Genomic DNA, 22,327 nt, shown 5'->3' on the forward strand with positions numbered 1-22,327 from the left:
ACCCCCAATATGCCCATCCCCTCATTGACCTAGGTAAGCTCATGATTTGACCAGTTGAAACCTACAGGAAAATGATAGGTATCACTTCATATGTAAGGATGGGCATTTCCAGTATTTTATATTGGTGGGCCACCACTGCCAGAGTCCGCCCATCCCTTACATATAGAATCCTGTCAATCATTTTCCAGTAGTTTTCAACTGGTTAAATCTTGAGCTGACGTAGATCAATGAGGGGGGGGGGGCATTTTGGGGGTCTACTGGCAGGGGTACCCCACTAATATAAATTACTGGAAATGCCAATCCCTTACATATAGAGGCCTGCCAATAATTTTACAGTAGTTTTCAACTGGTTACCTCATGAGCTAATCTAGGTCAATGGGGGATGGGCATTTGGGGGGTCTACTGGCAGGGGTACCCCCCCAATATAAGTTACTGGAAATGCCCATCCCTTACATATGAAGTGATACCATTTTCCAGTAGTTTTCAACTGATTACATCATGAGCTCATCTAGGTCAATGGGGGATGGGCATTTTGGGGGTCTACTGGCAGGGGTACCCCACCAATAAAAATTACTGGCAATGCCCATCAGTTGTATCTGAAGTCCTAACCAACATTTTCCAGTAGGTTTCAAGTGGTTACCTCATGAGCTGACCTAGGTCAGCCTTGAGGGGTCAATTATAGATCACTGGCAGGGGTACCCCACCACCAATAATTACTGGCAATGGCCATTTGTTGCTCTTGGGGCCATACCTGACACATTGTACTTACTTTGATGTGTTACCATGAAAACTGATCTAGGTTAGCTATCAGGTGACTTTAAAATTGCTCTCCCAGCCACACTCACCACAGTCGGTTTGCCAGTCGTCTGGTTTCATATACAGGAATGCACTGTGAACATTGTGATGTACAAGGCAATTGGTTACCTTCCCAGCTAACCAAACCCGCTGGGCTCCCGGTCTATTGGGATCATTATTAACATGATTAACATAATTATTAAGCTTTGAACAATAACTTGGTGTTATGCTGTTCAAAGCTAATAATTATTTGGTAAAGCTGCTATTCCTGGCTTATAATTTGAGGGACCTTGATTTAAATGTATACCTCCCAATATGTTATAAAATTTTAATGTAAACGATGTTTATGATAATGTGAGTTATCATGTGCTATATCTGTATCTGTGCTTACACGTATATCATATTTTCTGTTCACAGGTCAATAATGGTGCAGATTTTGGCTTCCTGAAGACAAGTGGGAGGCCATTTGTAGTTAAGAGAAACACTCTTTGTTCGTGAAGACTTATCTGATGTCGATTTGGGGTACCACTTTAAAACGAAAGTCATGAGGAACCCTTGCCCAAGATTCAACTTTGCATTATTGTGCAGTGCTATACTTTTGCGATTCATGTTTGATCCATTAACTTGTCTTAACTTTGTTGGAATAAAATCAGATTTTCAGATTTTTGTTTACAGTGATTTCTTCTCTATCTGTCGAAAGTCAGCCTTTGTAGACATCAGAAGTTTTATCAGAAATAAATACTGCCAACGTACACATTATTTGTGTTTCTTCTGCTCTCTTTTCTTTCAGTGATGCTAGTCAGTGAAACTAGTCGGGTTTAATTCTTTCAGTGATTCTAGTCAGTGCAACTAGTCAGTCGATACCGACTAAGAAAGGTTAGTCGGGAGAGGCACCATCCTGACTAATGTAAAACCTGCTATAAACTAGTCGGTGGCTCATATAAATTAGTCGGTAAAGACCGACTAATGTCACCAACTAATGTAACTGACTAATATACATTTACCGACTAAGAAATTGTTGATCGACTAAGCTGACGGACTAAGATGACCGACTAAGAAATCCAACTGACTAAGGAATAAATTAGTCGGTATAGCAACTGACTAAGGCTATGTTAGTCGGGAGAGGCACCAGATGGACTAACGTTATGTTAGTCGGTGAACCAATTTAAGTTTTCAGTGTAGTCAGATTCCTACCAACGAGAAGTTCAACTTAAATTCAAAAAGAAAAACTAAACGTAACAAGAATCAGTCTTTCTTTTATTTTTATTCATAACTTTATTGTTGTCTATAAACCCTCCTCTATGCAAGCTTCCTTCGATTGGTTTGCATGGGAACATGTGGGGATACATTAAACAACCGATGAGAGCAATTTTGCTGGGTAATACTTACAAAGAATAACCAACAATTTGCAACAATGCAATAACAAGGCATATGACATAAAAATATATTATTTGGAGGATTTCCCCCAATGGATGATTCGTAGTCACTTAAGTACACCTACTGACCTACTTAATGTCTGTTTCCATGGTTACTTTGACAAGTTCACTGGCAAAGTTTGAGGGGTACAATGGGCACGTGGTTCGTGTACCTGTTTCTATTCAGTAGGTTAAACTGGTTCGTGTCATCTATTATTATGCTAATGAGATATTTGCGGGAGTTCCAGGTGTGACATTCTTGCTATTGACTTGCTTTAGAGCAAAAATTGTTTGAATCAAACGTCTGTATAATGTAAGCGCTGCATTTATTCGTATACAGAAAACTATTGTAGAAGTGGAATAATCCTATACCGTGTGTACTAAAACGGTGATGATGTTATCGGGTAGAAACATGGAATGGATTTGATGGGCCCTCTGAACACATACAAATGAATCTCTCTGAAAGGGAGGGCGAAGGGAGCCTAGGGAGGGGTATAGTGGAGGGGGACAGGTATAGGGTGTGTGAAGGGTGGAGATGGTGACTAAACTTACTGAAGAACATTTTGAACACGGGGATTGGGATAAAGCATTGATAGTCTAGAAAGTGAATAATCATTGATCTGTACCACATTTTTTTTTAATAATTCGACCAAGCTATACTGCCAACCTATAATACTTTTCATTGATACATTTTCCGTGGTTACAGTTACCCCTGGAATGGCATTGAGAATATGACATGCTGAATAATTTTCTTTTATATGTTATTTTATTAATGGTATTGCTGAATATTTTTGCCTTGTTTCTTTGGAGTGTCGGGTGAGGCGGGATTGGGCGACTTAAATATTTCTTTCATTATTTTTAGTAACACGTCATACACTGTGGATCATATCAACTAATAACATTAACGTGAATGTGTAAGGATGGGAATGGGAAACTTTTTATGAGGTTGGTCTGAGGAACTGATGAAGGCGAGAGGATTAGCGACATATTAAACTGAATATATTCGTTGTGTAACCAACTTGACTCATGAATCTTGTCTAAAAAAAGAAATAAATTAACGTTTTAGCGAGGTTTACGTCTCTGTCTATAAAAATACAATTTATTCTTAATAGGCCTATATGTGAAGGAAATAATGGACATGAAGAAACAAAGAAAACACATGTGGCAATTGATAATGGACCTGGAGATAATAATAACAAAACACGGCCGGTGACCGGAACAATGAGGGTGATGATAGGGTTAGGATGGGAGGAGGGTAAAATACATTGAAAAGGGAAACTGCGAAGAACAAAGAGTGTAATCACGGTTATAGCTGAAGGGGGTAGGTGGGGTAACAGTGGATTAGTAAATAGGAGGTATCGGGAATATATTGAGTGAAACCGGTGTTCGAATGGGTTATAATTAAGGGTTGGGGTTGGGGTGAGGGATTCAATTACACTAGATTGTAAAGGGCAAAGCAGGGATATCATGATCGAATCAAGTATCTCGTAATATTTATACGAGGAATATTAAAATATTAAACAGTTTATGTTCAAGGTTATGAATTATAAAAAAAGCTGGAGCTCATGATGACTTTTTAAATTATTGTTAATATTATGAAAAACATAATGAGAATAGATATAAATTTAGCTTATTTCTTGTCAAATTGTATTTCAAACTATAAAGAAGAAATTGATGTAGTTTTAAGGGTATTAAATCTTAACTTCTGCAATTTATGAGATACATATTTGCCTTTAGGGGTTTTATGGAAGTAAAAAATACAATTTAACTTTATATTAACTCCATTGTAATTATTTCTTTCCCTTTTTGATAACTTTCAATTATTAACTTATTTTGAATAACTATTTTTTTAAACTACGACAACTAAAACTGTTTTATTGGTTGCTTGTTTGGTATCAATTTCAGTTTAACTAGAGAGTATAGTATTATAATATGATCACATGGGTTTTTAAGTATAGATTAATAGGTTTTTGCTATTTTATTGCCTTCATTTTACTTCTTTTATATTAATCACGAAATATTTTGGAGGTTTCAGCTTGAGAAGTCACATTTATTAGTTATAAACTCAAACCCCCTATTTTTAAACTCATTCGAATAATTAAATTCAAACGACATTGTCCTATATATTTCTTATTTTATCCTAATAAACATTCCTGTCATTCTAAAACCTATTTCTAAGTTAAATTTTAACAATAAATTAAAACAAAAAAACTTATAAACAACCCCCACCCAACCTCCACCCCTCTCTTACCAACACTCTTTTAAAATATACCCTGTTAATCCATTATATTTTGTTTTATTTATCATAACATCCTACATAATTCCTTTCGCGATGACATAATTATTCAAATAAATTCAACTAAATTAATTAAATCCAATCATTGACATTAAAATTACAGCAGACTTTACATTCTCTATTGTTCCTTTAATATTGATAACTTTTATTAATTAAATTAATTCCCTGTTTAACTGTTATGATGATTCTAACATCTACACCGCAATACTTACGTCAGCTCCTTCAAGCTTGTACACTGTGAGGAGTAAGACAAGATGGCCGCCCACTCTTCACTAGTTAGTGTCCTGTTGTAGTCACCGATCTCCAGCTTCAGGAGAGAACTCAGGATAGAGAGAGAGAGACCAGACTCAAGGATAAGGTTCAGACCAGACTCATCAACTCTAGGAACGCAGTCTAATAGATTCACACAGTAGATAGGAATCTAGAATGAAAGAATAGAGTTACTGGTAGTAGAGTAGATAGAGATAAATAGATTGGATTTGGTTAAGATTAGAATAATTATTATAAAATTATAAATAAGAAAAATAACGATATAAAAGGAAAGGAAAGTAAAGTGATAAACTAGGACATTTAGGTTATGTTTATTTGTAAAAAGGAATTTAGTTAATGGAACGGGAATAAAGGATTGATTTTTAGGGGAGACAAATATGAACAGAAATAATTATATTAGATTAGAGGAAAATGAAGTGGTAATGTAGTATTAAAGGGTTAGTTTCATTGTTTTACAAATATATGATTATTTAAAGGTTTGTATAGCAAGTAAGGTTTAATAAAGTAGAATGTGAGGCTACATATCTTAATTTATTAGTTATAGTAGGAAACAAATCTCAATGACGGGTTGAGAATTTTCTAAAAAATGGGTAGTCAAGAATTGAGATTATTCTATCTTTTGAAAAAAATATTGATCACTTACATTTGTTTTTTAATTTAGAACTTTCAGGGAAAAAAATGTAACTTAAATGACAATATTAGTCACTAATGTAATAGGAATCATGAAAAGGAAACTTCCACTTTAACTAATACCAGGATTTTATAAAAGGAGATTTGGAAGAATTATATTTAAATCAATAGGTTGTTTCTTATAATTAAAATGCAAGTTAGAGAAGCAGATGTAGATCAAATTCAAGTTTCCAGAGAGAAGGTTGATGAGGCTTAAACTGAAATTTTAATATACAAATTATTTAATTATTGATCCAAATCCTACTATTCTGCTTGAATTATAATTATTTCCAATTAATACGATTTGTTTAAAAGATGATGTCTACCTGTGTTTAGTTCTCAAATTCTTTTCTAAGTTACGGTTTAAGTGTGACATAACTTCTACTTCCAGTGGATTTTTTCGAAATGCAACATTTTTCTTTCTTTGTGCTTGTAGATATTCCTAAAATGGGTAACCTTTATGATCTTAACTTTCTGTTATCATTTCTTCCATTTCAATAGTACCATCCGCTTGTTATATTTTATTTTACAAATAATATTTTTATCTAGAAACACTTCATATACTTGATGGTTTAATTATACTAAATAATTATAACTTTTAATCGGGTTGATTTGATCTTCATTGTAATATCTTCTGTTACGATGGAGTTCAGAGGGTGTCAACAGTTAGCGGACAAATATCGATTTACAAACACGAGAGATAAATCAGTTAATTAAAAGTTTAATGAGAGGATGGCGCCTTTTAAAACTAACGTTAGAACTACGCCTCTGGCGAACGTTGCAACAGCGTAAAAGAAGTGGCGCACTTTCAATTAAAAAAACCCGTTTTAAATATCATGTGGCCATAAGTCTGTTGGCTTGGAAATGGCTACGGTTTTTCGAAATTAAGTGGGCAAAATTAAGACAAAACCAGTGGTGAGTGGAACACCACGATCTAGTTGCTGCTGAAAAGACATGGACAAAGGATTTCTTTTTAATAACTATTTATTGCATTTTATTATTATTAAACTTCAATTTTAAAACTGTTTTATATAGAGGCTCAAAGCTCTAGGCCCTATACAATATTTAACAAACCTATCTTTCGCATTGAGTGTCGGGTATATTGGCAGGATTTAGGTCATTCAACTAATAATCAATTATTTAATAACATTATTTCAGTATGCCTGCTCGGTAAAAAGCTGCTGGTTTCTCGCACAATTGGCTCAAATTTCCGACCTGGTAGATTTAGTAAGTTAGGTGATTACAATAACAATTGTGGAATGTTATATATTGACTTGTATTACTGCCTATGGCTATGTTATGTACGATTAAACTCGAGTTGAACAATTTTCTGTGATTTAAGATTTTTGAAGGGAAAACAAAGTTTCTACTGTTTGTCTATGGATACTTGTTCTTAGCTAGAATGAAGTAATTGTTTTCGAAGTAAAGGATAGGCATCAGCTCACCTAGAATGTTAATCGCTGATTTTATTCTTTGCTTAATTTAAGATTCCTAAAGAAAACTCATGTCTTGATTGTATTTTATTCAATTCCTTTATAGTTAAGATATGCTTTAACATGGACTTATCTGATAATCAGTCAACAACTAGGCTAAGATTTTTATTATTTCTGAGTTGAATTGCTAAGCATGTCCTCTCGCTAAAAGTATGAATTCTAGCTTTTCTCGGGTGATGTTCTAGATTTCTAACATAGCCTAACTTTATTACTAGTCTACCCTATAGCCTACCTAAGTTTGGCCTGACCTTTGTACACATCCTAGCATATGCCTCTATACCATACCGTCAAATTATCGCACTGATCAATAATTACTGTTTTAGCTATTAACAGCGGTTCCTCTCCATTAAATAATCCATCTTAATAACAAGTCAATGGTAACACACAACTCCCACGAATATATTACGTACTCTGCAACTCCACTAATATAACACTAAACCAGGCGCGTATCCAGGATTTTCAAACCCGGGGGGCGCGAATTACTATCTAAGCGGAGCGCCACCATCGGTTGGCGCGCAGCGCACAAGAACATTTCTTGTTTTGATACCCCCAAGATCACCGGAAACGGCACTTCTCAGGATTGAAATGACCAACCAGATGTACACTTTTTGCCTGAGAACCAAGTATTTCCTAATAGTTTTTTTTTCCATCCATAACCTTTTTGAAGATTGTCAACCCGGCACACATCACAGGCGCGTATCCAGGATTTTCAAACCCGGGGGGCGCGAATTACTATCTAAGCGGAGCGCCACCATCAGTTGGCGCGCAGCGTACAAGAAAATTTCTTGTTTTGAGACCCCCCAGATCACCGGAAACGGCACTTCTCGGGCTTGAAATGACCAACCAGATGTACACTTTTTGCCTGAGAACCAAGTATTTCCTAATAGTTTTTTTTTTCCATCCATAACCTTTTTGAAGATTGTCAACCCGGCACACATCATGTTCGACCTGATCGCATCTCCTGTTGGTCTTTGCTTTTGTAGGTGATTCTACGTCGCGGCCCACAATACCCGTCAGCCCCACTTTTCAAGGTTTTAAGCCCCATATTTGTTCAGAAGTTGAAAATTCACATTTCTCGTGAATAAACTCACTTTAAAACATACCCATAATGTTGTACAAAATTTCATCTATGGACAAGCAATACAGAAAAACTTCCTTCAACCCCTAACAGACCGGTCAAAATTGCACGTAGAGGGAAGTGTGATGCAGAATGTTGGTCAGAAATTTTCTAAAATTCAGAAACAGCTAATTTATTGATGTACAAATATTAAAAGCTCTTATAACGGCTATTATAAAACTTGGTTGAAGGAAATGAAAAAATAGCAGATATTTCCTTCAACCGAACACTACACACATAGCCGTAGGAGGCGCGGCGGCAGTGGCGGAGCTAGGGGTATTGGTCAGGAGTGGCTAGGATGGTCTGTAGAGCCGCTTTCGACACTATCTAAGCGGAGCGCCACCACTGGTTGGCGCGTAGCGTAGGGAAAATTTTTGAGTAAAGATACTCCCTAGATCGCCGGAAATGACCCTTTCCGGGCCTGGCTAATATGCAGATAAACGACGAATAAGGTGTCATCGCCAAATTACACCAACAAAATGTGAGAAATGTCAATAAGTAGATGAGAGCGCAATAAAAAAGTCAATAATCTAGAATAAGTAAAAAGTGGTAAAGAGCTGAAAAAGGCGCCAGCAGTCCATTTGAGTCCGTCAGGGGGGGGGGGCATCCGCCCCCTGACCGTATGGACGCTCCGCCACTGCGCGGCGGGGGTGCAGCCCCTAATTCGCCATTACTAATGTAAAAGAGAGTTTTAACATAATTGGACCTCCATGCTTTTTATACATCTACATGAGACATGTCGTTGTTTACATTAGCATCCCGTGGTGTACTGCGCAATTTGAACGGACCGTACGGTACATGATGGCACGCGATGTAATAACCGATGCTTGGTTAAATGATATTGACATGAACACGTTCAATGCGCGCTCCGCGCGCGAAAATTTTTGGTTACTTTTCAGGCAAGTCGGACAGTTTTGAGGCTTTTCATCCTGGAACGCCATTTTCATGCTCACTGATATCATGTGATATCTGCTGTTTGCGTTACAAATTCGAACAGGCGCGTAGCGAGGAATTTGCCAAGGGAGGTGCGAAGCCTGTAGGCAAATTATCTAAGCGTAGCGCCACCATAGGTTGGCGCGAAGCGTACAAGAAAATTTTGGCCGAAAATGTCTCCCAGATCGCTGGAAATGACACTTCCCAGGCCTTGTAAGTTGCCTCTAAGCACTTTCTATTTTGAAATTACTTAGCGATATCATTTTAAAAAATGCTGAATTGGGGGGGGGGGGGGCGTGCGGTCGCCCCCATTCCAAAATGCGTCATGTTCCCCGACGACACGGTCGAGTTCGAGACCAGCCACAGTTGGTTTCATAGCACAATTCTACACACGCGTTATGATAGACCATATATAGTATATATATAGATCATTAGTGAGAGAGAAAAATGGAAACGTAAAAAAAATGGAGTTGTTGGTGTAAGGGGTAGGGTGAGTCACGAAATCATTGATCCGTCACTGGCTACCCTTCAGCGCTGTAATGATGTCACTGTTCCTCTTTCTCTTCCCGGTGTCTTCGCGTTTTTCTTTTACTCCCTCCTGTTCTCCTTTTTCTCTCTTTTTTTCTTTTCCTTTTCCCTTCCTTCCTCTCCTCCTCCTCTTTTTTCCCCTCTTTTTTCCTTTTTTTTTTCTCTCCTCTTTTTCTTACCCGGGGGGCGCGAGCCCCCAACGCCCCCCCCTCTGGATACGCACCTGTAAACCATTCATTGTCAGAGATATATACTAGATGTAAACAGGTATTCTATAGCATGAGTCACCGATATCCATATTTTCGTAGCTTTTGGCGGGTGATGTTTAAGATTTATAATAGACATGTTGGCGCCAATAGAAGTAAATGTACGTAACGTTGTACATGCCCGGTGAAAACAGACAGTTTAAAAACTGACGTCAATTGGATATGTAGTAAGGAAGGGGTCGAGGAAGTAAATAATACAACACAAACTCTATCAAGTAGATGAAACTATTATTGACATTTCCCCTATGTGGTAGGGTGTTAGTCCCCCCCCCCCCCCCCCCAACACCAACAGTTACAATGTTGGCGAAAAAGATTTTATCTACACATTCCCCCACCATAATATCTGCTATTGGATGCATAAACAAACAATAAACACAAAAGTTAAATACCGTCTGTTTCAAATGATTTGAAGGAGTACATGTTTAATAAATATTAAAACCTACATGGAATAATAACAAAAACAATGAACACCCTTGTTCAGTCATACACATCTTGCAGACACATCGTGCAGACAAAACGTGTCTGTGTCAAATTACATATTTGTTTACAAATAAACACTTGATCCTCATCATGAAATTATTAAAACAAATGTAACTACACAACGCTGTTCATCCCCTCCTCTCCCCAACCATCTTTGTAAAGAATTCCATTCCATGTATAAGTGCTGGATTATTCAGCTGAATCTTTGCACCAGCAAAGAGAGTGTCAGGCAATAAAACGATGTTTTGTCTTTTTACGAACCTCGTAATTGCTCAAATCAAAATACTATGTCAACATTTCACCAATAATGTTAAAAGTCAATTCATGTAGCCCCACCCCCTTTTCTCCCTTTTTACTTAGTACTATCCTCATCAAGAACACTTTATATATGAGATAAAATAGTTGAAATTTATATGAGAAAGACATTTTGATTTCGAAAAATGCAATGGCAATTTCGAGAGAAATGTACAAGTTTTAGATAAAACGCTAATATTTTTAGATGATAAGTCGACATTTTGATCTAAACACTTTCTAGTAAAAAGGCGAAAGTTTAAAACAAAAAGAATTCGACATTCTTCATGATTGGAATTAAAGAAGAGGTTGAAATAAATCGAAGAAATGTTTAGATACAGTAATTTAATGTTGAGAATCTCGGTTAAATTACAGATTTCAATTTTAAGACAAAGTTGATTTTCAAGAAAAGAAAAGGATATAAAAATTTGGAAATTTTTCAGTGTTCCATGTGGGTCACAGTAATGACAAAATGTGCATTGTTTGCTTAATTGCGTTGCCCCTCCCGACCCCCTACCCAACGCATTCATTTTTTGATCCCTTCGTACGCCAATCAAGTGATTTGTCACATGTCTACATCGATATGGGGAAGGGTGTAGAACATATAGGAGGAGGTCCATATTGTGGCTAATTTGTGTATATTTCTGATTAAGTGCGTGTGCATTTATTGGGGGACTGTATCGGTAAGTTTGCCTCTCCAATCCTGTAAACAGATCGACTCTCCTGTATGTTTTAGTACTCAGTAACGTGGGTTCACAATCCAAAATTCTCCCGATCAATTTATAAAGGGGAATGAGACTTTATGATCAGACTATTTTAAGTGGATTCGAAAGTTTTGATGGTGTTGCTGTGGAGTAGTTGAATGCAATTCCATGTAGGGGGTGTTGTGGGGGGGGGGGGGCCTCCGACTGAAACAATTCTGGGGCGTAGTTAGACTAAAATTTTGTCTACACCTAAGGTTGTGCTAAAGAAAACTAGTGTGAAGTGTAAAAACTGAACTGACCGATGTTAAAACCACTATTGCATAATTGCATGAAAAATCAGAAAATACAGTTATTCGGTAAATAGCCGTTGGGTGGCCATGTTGCCCAACCAGTTATTATTCCTATATACAATAACGCCTGACAAAAAGAGGTGAGCATTATATCACGTTACCTACATGTAGCTATGTACCACATTTTAATAGCAGATGTATAGGATACCTACCGTACTACTTGAAATCGGTTCGCAGGACTATAGGAGAATGAGACCCCTCTTATATCGACCCCATTTTTAATATAGGATTTCACGGGGAGGGGGGGGGGCAGATCCCAACTGACTTAGGTAGAGCCTACACTATTATGGAAAGGCCAGAGTGGAAAGAAGAATTTAAAACGGAGGTGTGGTCGTTGGCTTCTTGAATGCAAATCAGTAGCCCCGTCTCCTGAATTCTTTTTGAACATTAATGGTAATTGGTGCACTCCGAGGCATAATAAGACTACCAATTAGGTCTAAAAATTGGCTCCATACACCATGCAGTTTTGCCTATGAACAATGTTTTTGTAAAGTCGTAAGAGGGGGGGGGGCATGGGCGGCGATCATGGGGGCGGGGGAAATGTCCCCCCAATATTTTAGGTCGGGGATATAGTATATAATATCCCCCCAATATTTGGTGGCATCTTTTTTTTTGTGGCTATAAATAGAAACTAATGCGTGAGATTATTTATCCAAATCATATTTGGCGGTGGCTAAACTTCATCCAACACACGCTTCATGAGGTAAATGACACTTCGTGATCGTTTCTTTGATCTGTGACCGTATAGCAAGTTGTCACTCAGGATTATGATCATAATGTCTGTACATCTCTTGTGTATGAGTGTAAGTACGTACAATCATACGTATGATCCACATCGATATGGGTTCACTGGGTTTCCATTTGGCCTGTTTCCTACAAGATTTATAACCGCAGGCGCGTAACCAAGGGGGGGGGGGGGGGTGGGGCGAAGGGGGCAATCCCTTGAGAATATATATTTTTTTTTATATCGCTAGTAATAATTTCAAAATAGAAAATAGATGCAACTTACAAGGCCTGGGAAGTACCATTTCCAGCGATCTGGGAGGCCTTTTTGGCCAACATTTTCGTTTACGCTCCGCGCCACACATGGTGGCGCTACGCTGATAGTTTGCCTAAAAGTTTCTCCCCTCCTTGGCAAATTCCTCGCTACGCGCCTGTCCAACCGTGTAACAATTTGTTACTCAATATCACCAAAAAACGTCACAGACTCTCACCACAAGTAGTTTTTACTTTTTTTTCGAAATGAATTAGCTAGACGGACCACATCCGTAATGAAATTTGGTTTGAAAACAGGGCTGCAGCAACCAGTATATATATATATATATATATATATATATATATATATATATATATATATATATATATATATATATATATATATATATATATATATATATATATATATATATATATATACCCTGTATATAGGTATATAGATATACAAAATATCACGAAGCGCGCGAACAATTTTGGGGATGAAAGTTGCTATGCGCCTGCACCCAAGCAAATGTTCCCCTCCCCCCAATATTTGAAGCAAATCGCGGCCCCTGGGGGGTCGGGCGGGGAGTGGTGTACACCCGTAGCAGTTACCTTCTTCTCAGCAGAATGTAACGTTTCCCCCTCCCCTTCTATTCAAGTATATAATCTGGAATTTTTCTAATCAATGTTGAAATACCAAAATACTTTCATCTCGTCATTTCAAAAGTTGTTAGAAATGATAAAATATTGACTTTTTTCCAAGCTTTTAGTAAAACAATATCCGGAAAAATGCTTAAGATGTCTAATTATCTTGCTGTCTTGATGACACTTGTAGTGACGCAATACTATCACGGTAGATTTTGCTAGTCGATAGTACGCGTTTTTCCTTGGAACTTACACTCGCCTCCTATCTTTGCTTTACTGGAAAGTCACGACCATCATATTTGTTTTCATTATTTGCATATTACGTTTTCATAATATATTTGTGTTGGGCCCCTTTTTATATATAAAATATCATTATTATATAATAAAAATATGTGGTGAATAGTCAAGAGGCCGTCTAAATTGTGATTTGGTGAGTTGCAGTGTAATAACTTAATTATACTATTTTTTTATGTAAAACCTATACGACCCATAACACGTAAACACGTTAAAGCTGCTGTACAGGATTCTATATGGACGCATCATTACCAGAAAATTTTCGAGGTGCAAATGATAAATTGACATTTTGCAGCATATCGTTGAAGTCCTCGTTTTTAGATCTAACAAATTTGCCATTTTGTTGTAAATTGCTATTATTTGAATTAGAAGCTTGATCATTTATCTGAAAAAGAGGGGAATTTCCCTCGTGGCCAATGGGAAACGACTTGAACACGTCTCATTTTCAAAATCTAAACAACCCACGACACAGTGTAAAGCAGCGATTCAAGAACGGTTGTACGGTACGGTTTGTACGTACTACCCTGTTTGTTTGGTGTGATTCCCCGAAGCAACATTACCGGCTTACTAAATGTGAAGATATTGCAATACATTCCAGATGGTGAACATACTGAAAGAAACAGACCTAGAATATTGCGATTGTCAAAGACGAAATCCCACGTATGTCTTGTGTTCCTTTCAAGTTTCATATTGTTAGGCTATGTACCTACAACTTTTGTACAAGGACAGGGACATCATAACGTTGAAGTTATGGCTTAGGTCTTCTCTAGACTCTAGTCATATAAGACAAGTGCAGCCTAATTTAAGCCTATTGTAGTAGTCCAATGGTTTTAGTTACAATATTCAATACTACCAAAATGCAAGGATAAAGCGTGACCTAGGCTCAGCAGTCAGCACAATGTAGGCATTACTGAAACATGGTGATGCTATCCTGTTTCAGTGTTAGTTGCTTACAAGTTGAAGCCTGGGAGGTTTTCCTCCCTCAGAATACTTGGATCATATTAAATTATTGAAGTAGTGTTCTACACTTGTGAGATCATCCAACTGTCCGAAAGGTTTTATTCAAAGTTAGTCATAAAAACCGACTCTTCAAGCATTCTGGTGTTGTTTCCTCTCCTGGGATATTGTGGATTTAAGTGCTAACCTGCCAGTGAGTAAACGACTCAAATGAAATGCAAGGTTTTACAGAGATTGAGATTGTATATTCCATATCATATACAAGCATTATTGTAGTCTGTGTCACTCAAAATACTTAGTAGGGGCTATAGCTCCCCTCTCAAAATACCGCAGTGATTTACACTACCCTTACTGGTCCAAGACAACCCATTATTGGAACATATATAATTTCCAGGGTTTGTGCTGATAATGCTCATTTCCTATTGACGTATCTTCAGCTTCAATATCACTTTTACATACTTTTACATAATTTACTTACTAAAAGTGTAGGGGTCTTTTACAGCTAACATGTGAAGTTGATTGCCCGCAAAGACTGCTGACATAGTGTCACGTTGCTATCTGAATGCAAAAGTTCCTAAAAACTTTCATAATAGCTTCAGAAACAAAACACTGTAATATTGTATAATCATTCACTAAATTAAAAAGATCAAAGATTGGATCAAAGTGGAACTGCTACTGTACCATCGGTTTTTCTTTATTGTGAGTATCCTTTTGTTTCTGAAATCGTCTGAAATTTCTGAACAAATAATTTGATTTCATGTTAGTGTTTCACTTTTGATTTAGAAGTCACTGAGGCTCGAACGGCTCCATGATGTAATAATTCAACTGTACAGTAGGAAGATACCCTCCTGTGTATATGAAGACGCAGACAGTACTGGATAGAAGAGAGCAGGACCTATGAACCTATCAAGCTTCTTTTGGTATCCTACACTTCTTGATGCACAGAGTTCCATAGGAATGGTAAGAATAAAGTAAATCTGGTTTGTTGTGACTTGATTCACCAAACTGCTGGCTAGCAAGCATGGTTAAGGAAGTTAAATTCCCCTGCCACTCTTTATCAATATCATGTCATGATAACATTTCTTCCTTACATATTTGAGAGCTAAATACTGTTTAAAATAAACACAGTTAGAGGGCATTCAAAGATATACAAGCACTGGCATCCATTAGGGTGTTGAGCACTTGCCACCCCCCCCCCCTCCATGGGCTACACTAGGGCTTCAAAATCACTATCAGAGAACATAAAATATCTGAAAAGTAAAAATGCCTCAGCTGGAGTCCCCAGGGACTCCCACCAGGGCTTAGATTTATAACATATAATTTATATTTTTCTCTCTAACATGTAAATACATGCTTTAAAGTTAGTACAAGAGCATAAGAAGTCACAGATGTTACAGGGCTCTTCTGAAGCACACAGCTAGGGCTCAGATATATACATTCAACAGAGTAAAATCAGATTAAGTGCTTCTATTCCTGACATGTCCACATGTGCTTTAAATTGCTAGCAGTTTACAAACACTATGTGAAAATACTAAAGATTTGGAGAGCTTTGCAGTACTCTTGTAAGTCCAGCCACTATAAACAGAGAACACAATTGGAAATACTTCCTACTAATCTGAGTATAAACAGCTGTCAATACAGAATTGTCACTTGCTGAGCCAGTCACTGTAGTTGGTTTTAAAAAGTCTAATTGGTCTCAAAATTGAACTAACTTCACCCACTTGAGTACGGTGGCTTAATAGGGACATAAGGGGAAAATAAGTGTCCCCAAATTTCACAATGTTGACTTTTTTATCTCATAACTATTTCAACTCAAAATTGTGAGGTTACAAGTGTCTTCATTTGCCAAATTTGTGGAAAGAACTGACCATATTGGATAGCTATTGACCAGCTGAACAGGGTAAGTGAGCTATAAACCTTTGGTGATTTAAAATCTGGAAAGAGACCCCCAGAGAGTGGTGTAACTATGTCAATGTAGACAATGCAGTCTCCAGGGGCCTGGTGCCATTAAATGAAGAAAAATGATATAAAAACACCCATGCACCAAAGCTGACACACTAAATTAGATACAATTACAGTATCTCCTGATGAGTGGAAATTAAAAAGACATTCTGTCCTCAATAGGAAAGAAGGTGCGAAATTTCACAAATTTCTCACTAAAGCCCACACCATGCATGGTTGGCTTTGTGTGAGGTTTGACTCTCCTTTGGGAGCTCATTTACATCACTGCACCACACCTTTATATGCCACTTCCACTAAACAATGGACAATCCGGTTCAAGTTTGATGGTTTACTGGTTACAGTAGTTGTTTTTACACTTACCTGGTTATTGGAATCTGAAGTGTACTTTCCTGGACTCTGGATTTTTGTTTTTTCTGTGAATGTCCATGTATACAGGGTAGTGAGCTAGAGACATACACATATCAATTTCTGTCGACATTATTAATATCTACTATCAGTAGAACTTAAATGTCATTAACATCATTTTCTTTTTCTTCATTAGGTTAACTAGAATTATCCTGAAGCGAGCTATTAGGGGATCACATACTCCACCTGTAGTTACCAGTGTTTGATGGAAGTGTTCATACTGAGCTGACAAGGACAATGAATGGTTCATCATCTGATATTTCCTCCATGTGATGGTAATCATATTAATGGTTAGTGTAGAACAGTTGTAGAAATGTTTCAAGAACCTCTGGTAGATTTTATGGATAGCATTGCAGATCAAGGAATACTCTTGTTTCTCCATTCACTCTCAGTAAAAACATTTTATGTAAAGTTTTATCTCATCAACTCAAAATACAACTGACAGAATTAATCCCAAGTAAAGACATTAAAATGAACGGATCCTTGCTGGATCAATCCAGTACTTGGTATGTTTCTAGTGAGCTTGCCATGACACAATAGCTGCCTAAACACCCTCTGGTACATTTCTGGAACACTCCATCAAACAAACAAAAACAAAAAACCTTGATTAATTTAGGTACAGTACTGTAGGTCACACATAGGTCACGCAACTATGGATATAAGCTGAAGTTTAATGTACTTTATTTGTTATGATGTTTATTTACTGTAGTACGGTAGAGTTGACTGTTTTAAGCATTTGCTTAAATGTTAGAAAAATATGATTCAAAATGTAATTGGACAGTACAATGCAAATCACCTCCACCTTTGATATTCATCTCAAAGATGTCTATCATATCAGCTGAAGATGATGGCTGAGTTTGCTTTTCCCTTAATTCTGTGATATTTTTCTCCAAACTCCTGATAAACTGTCGCACACCAGTTCTAAGATCCACAATCACATCCTGTGGGGCTAAAGAAGCATTATTCAAGTAAGGTGTACACAAACCAATGACATTGAGAGCCAGGCACAGTTCAATGCAAAATTGTTTCACCAAGATCCACTTTTTTGAAGTCTTTGTTTATCCAAAGTTAAAGTATATCATTCTTTATCGCACATTTCACTGGGCACTTGTAGCCACTTGTGACAACTGTAGCCACCACCCAACCCCCACCCTCTCACACCAGGACTACACAAAACAAAATTTTATGAAATAACAGTATATCAAATTCTGCAGATAGAAAAATGTGTACTTTAATTCAATCAATTAAAGTACAATTAATCATTTCAGAAATCCTACAACTCATCAACCTACAGTATAGACAGTACAGTGAACCATCGGTTCCTCAATTATGTGACCAGAATCCTTCATCATGTTTTCTTCAGGCTCCATTTTTTTTTAGGTGGCTTTGTTATAACTCTTGTTTCTCAATTTAATATAAACTAGACTGCAGTATTGCTTAAAGTTTGTATTGAAGATTCAATGCTTGTCTCAATTTCAAATTAATATTTCTTTATATTTCAATTAGTTTGGTATTATGTGAGCTGATTATACACTGTGGGAAGCATTATAAGACCTTGAACTCATCTTGTACAGTCTATAGATTTGTATTCTAGTTGTATTAGTTTCTTTACATTGTTATTATAATTATAACTGAGCATTTTATTTTGAAACTACAGTAGCATACCATATATGTTTATCATAGCTGTGTTCTGTGTTTGACAATGTTACATGATAGAATGCTTCTACTTGCAGACCGGGTGATTATAATTTACGTTAATAATAACTTTATAACTGATGACCAAATGCATTTTGTTTTTTCTCATCATCAGGTAAACTGGAATTATTCAGTCCTGAGATCAGCCTTTTTAGTGATTAACCATATCCGGATTACAGCTCTTGAAATGTGTACAGTTTTCATGAGCAGGGTAATGGTTGTATGGTACACTACCTGATTCTTACCCCACCCACCCACCCCCCCCCCTCTTCCATGAGAATACAAGTGTTTAATTGGATATTTTTACTCCATGACTTATTAGATGATCCCTTAAGGGAAATTCCCCCAACGGAAAGTCTATCATCCAGCACCCTTCCCCAACCCCCATCAATTCAAATCACTGCAAAACAAGACATAACATATGAACAATCTAGTTAGAATACTGCTTAAGGTTGTGTCTTAAACTCAGGGATTCTGCGAGACCTCTTTTGTTCAGTGTTTCTCTAACTGTAGCAAATTGTACCATAATTGTAGGTTTCAAGAGGATGAAATTGTGATGCCAAGAACATCTTTAACCTTTCAAATCCGACAAATTTTAATAGTCATTAGACATCCATTGTTTCATGATGAAACAGTTTCATTCCTGTGTGAGCATATACTGCTAATGAAGGCTTTCTATTGTCACGGTCTCCAGGTTGAGTGGATATTATGTAATTTATGACAAGGTCCACCTATCCCATCATATGAAATATTTGTCATGGACAATGCCAGGTATTGAGTATTGCACTATGACAAGCAAAAGTTTATGATTCTATCACAGAAGATCACACAACACAATATGACAAGTTCTTGTAGGATTCAGCATATTATATCATTTGAAATCCGTAGTGCATTTGTATTCTTTTTATGTTCTTAAAGTTATCGTGTAATGTAGTAATTTTGTTAAAAGGGGGGGTGGGGTGTTGCATCAGGTTGCTGTCTATTGGCAAAGTTGGAAATGAAGTTACTGGGAAAGTTTTGAAAGCAAAAATAACAACATTTATATAATAGAGCAGCCTCTGCTTCACACTGGTACAGTATACCCAATATTTGACAAAAGCAATCCTGACCAGTAACTACTGTATGCCTAACTTGGCTATGTGGTGTTCATACAAAGATGAACAACTTCATTGGCCTGCTGCACCAAATAACGCTAAAAGTACCAAATTAGAAAGTGTGCTGATCAATTTCGTCTAATCCAAAGGATTGCAAACATGTTAGCAATGTTAGCCTATTATTTTGTTTTGGATAAATTTTCAATAAAATGACTGAACTTGCAATTATAGTTTTGTTTTAATGACACAGAGTCATTATAGCATTAGCTTGTGTATCTGTGAGCAATGGAATAACTGTTGAGTAAATATTAAAAAGACACACTCAATAACAAAGGTTTTATTGTTTGCATTAAGCATATCTAGTTCTGATATTCTCAATATACAATAAGTGACAACTGATTCTTATTGTCTTTGTCTTTATCTCCTCGTTAGGTAAATGTGGATTAATCAGTCTTGAGATGATCTTTGGGGGTCACCTACTGCGGATCCTGCACAGAAAGGTTTACAATATAGCTGATGGTATAATTAGTGAACAGCAGGACTGGTAACTAGCTGGGTTGTAGTTATAATTAGATTTGAGTCAGGATAGAAAGTGATTTTGCTACTGTCTCATCCTGGTGGAACATTGATTGTTTTGAAACTTGCTTGATCAGTTAACTCCCTAAGGGCCAAAGGGAAGATAAGGTAGTACCCAGTCTTTACAGTGTCGCCACACTCCTCTGTATTACCAGCCTCACTTCCACAAAAATGAAGTAATGTACCTACTTGAGATTATATCATTTTTGGTTCCTTGCTTTAGCAAAAGGAACCTATGTAGTCAGATTGGCGTGTGTCTGTGTGTGCATCCAAAAACCCAAAATATTAAAACTGCAATAACTCCCAGTGCCAATGTGAGACAAGGTTGATATTTTGGGACAAGTTGTGAACTGGTTAGGGGAACATTTTTAAACTTAACATTTATGTGATCCAAGGTCACCAAAGGTCAATTAATGTTCAAAAACTAGTATTTTTGCGATAACTTGAGAACGAATTGTCCGTTAGGGTTGGGAGTTGCTTCACTGTAATCCAATTGTTGACCCGCATCTGGCTGACCCTTGACCTCAATTTGACCTCTGGTGACCTTTAAGTGTTTTGGGTATTTTTAATTTTGATGCTATGTTCAGATGTCAAAGGTACCATCTGATCATAAATGTCTATAGGTTGACCCCTGTGTGACCTTCGTGTGCGAAGTTATATGGGGTTAAAGTTTTCGGTCGGAGTTAGGATGGCTCTACCGACTTGTCGTGTTGTTTTTTGGAATCAGGAGATCAAACTACATCTGAAACCAAGTTCAAAAGGTCAAAGGTCACATTCGAAAAAATGTGCTTATTTTGGGAGAAAACTGGCGAAAAAGAAAATGTTTGGTTTTGATGCTAGATTTGGATATCAAAGCTACCTTCTGATCAAAAATGTCAATGGGTTGACACCCAGGTGAGCTTTGTGTGTAAAGTTATACAAGGTCATAATTGATTTTCAGACATTTAATGCACTAACTCCCAGTGCCAAGGTGTGACACGGACACACGGTTGATATTTTGCGACAAGTTGCAAATGGTATAGGGGTATATTTTCAAACTTAACGGTCATGTGATCCGAGGTCACCAAAGGTCAATTAATGTTAAAAAACTAGTATTTTGGGGGGAGAAAATGGGCAAAGAAGAAAATGTTTGAATTTTGTATAGATTTGAGGCTATATTCACGTCTCACCGATCAAAAATGTCAATGGGTTGACCCAATGTGACCTTTGTGTGTTAAGTTATCCGAGGTCAAAGTTAATTTTCAGACATTTAATGCAATAACTCCCAGTGCCAAGGTGTGACACGGTTGATATTTTGGGACAAGTTGCATGGTATAGGAGAATATTTTCAAACTTAACGGTCATGTGATCCGAGGTCACCAAAGGTCAATTAATGTTAAAAAAACTAGTATTTTTGGGGGGAGAAAATGGGCAAAGAAGAAAATGTTTGAATTTTTATAGTTTTGATGCTATATTCACGTCTCACTGATCAAAAATGTCAATGGGTTGACCCAAGGTGACCTTTGTGTGTGAAGTTATACGAGGTCAAAGTTAATTTTCAGACATTTAATGCAATAACTCCCAGTGGCCAAGGTGTGACACGGTTGATATTTTGGGACAATTTGCAAATGGTATAGGAGAATATTTTCAAACCTAACGGTCATGTGATCCGAGGTCACCAAAGGTCAATTAATGTTAAAAAACTAGTATTTTGGGGGGAGAAAATGGGCAAAGAAGAAAATGTTTGAATTTTGTATAGATTTGAGGCTATATTCACATCTCACAGATCAAAAATGTCAATGGGTTGACCCTAGGTGACCTTTGTGTGTGAAGTTATAAGAGGTTAAAGTTATTTTCAGACAATAACTCCCAGTGCCAAGGTGTGACACGATTAATATTTTGGGACAAATTGGGAATGGTTATAGGGGAATATTTTCAAACGGTCTTGTGATCCAAGGTCACCAAAGGTCAATTAATGTTAAAAAAACTAGTATTTTGGGGGGAGAAAATGGGCAAAGAAGAACATTTTTGAATTTTTATAGTTTTGATGCTATATTCACGTCTCACCGATCAAAAATGTCAATGGGTTGACCCCAGGTGACCTTTGTGTGTGAAGTTATACAAGTTCAAAGTTA

General features: G+C 37.1%; 1 protein-coding gene and 1 long non-coding RNA gene across 2 annotated transcripts in view; one reads left to right on the plus strand and one right to left on the minus strand.

The window, feature by feature from the left end:
- Positions 1 to 22,327, minus strand: part of LOC139985121 (NLR family CARD domain-containing protein 4-like) — a 101,344-nt gene that overhangs the window by 46,807 nt on the left and 32,210 nt on the right. The window contains exon 4 of the mRNA XM_071999347.1: positions 4,719 to 4,927. Within this exon, the coding sequence (XP_071855448.1) occupies positions 4,719 to 4,927 (209 nt within the window). The remainder of the gene's footprint in view (positions 1 to 4,718; positions 4,928 to 22,327) is intronic.
- Positions 14,044 to 18,731, plus strand: LOC139985159 (uncharacterized). Its single transcript, XR_011799321.1, has 4 exons — positions 14,044 to 14,184; positions 15,265 to 15,441; positions 16,985 to 17,138; positions 18,659 to 18,731. It is a non-coding gene; the product is annotated as an uncharacterized lncRNA (long non-coding RNA).

The sequence above is a fragment of the Apostichopus japonicus genome, chromosome 17, assembly GCF_037975245.1.
Source record: "Apostichopus japonicus isolate 1M-3 chromosome 17, ASM3797524v1, whole genome shotgun sequence".
Classification (NCBI taxonomy): domain Eukaryota; kingdom Metazoa; phylum Echinodermata; class Holothuroidea; order Aspidochirotida; family Stichopodidae; genus Apostichopus; species Apostichopus japonicus.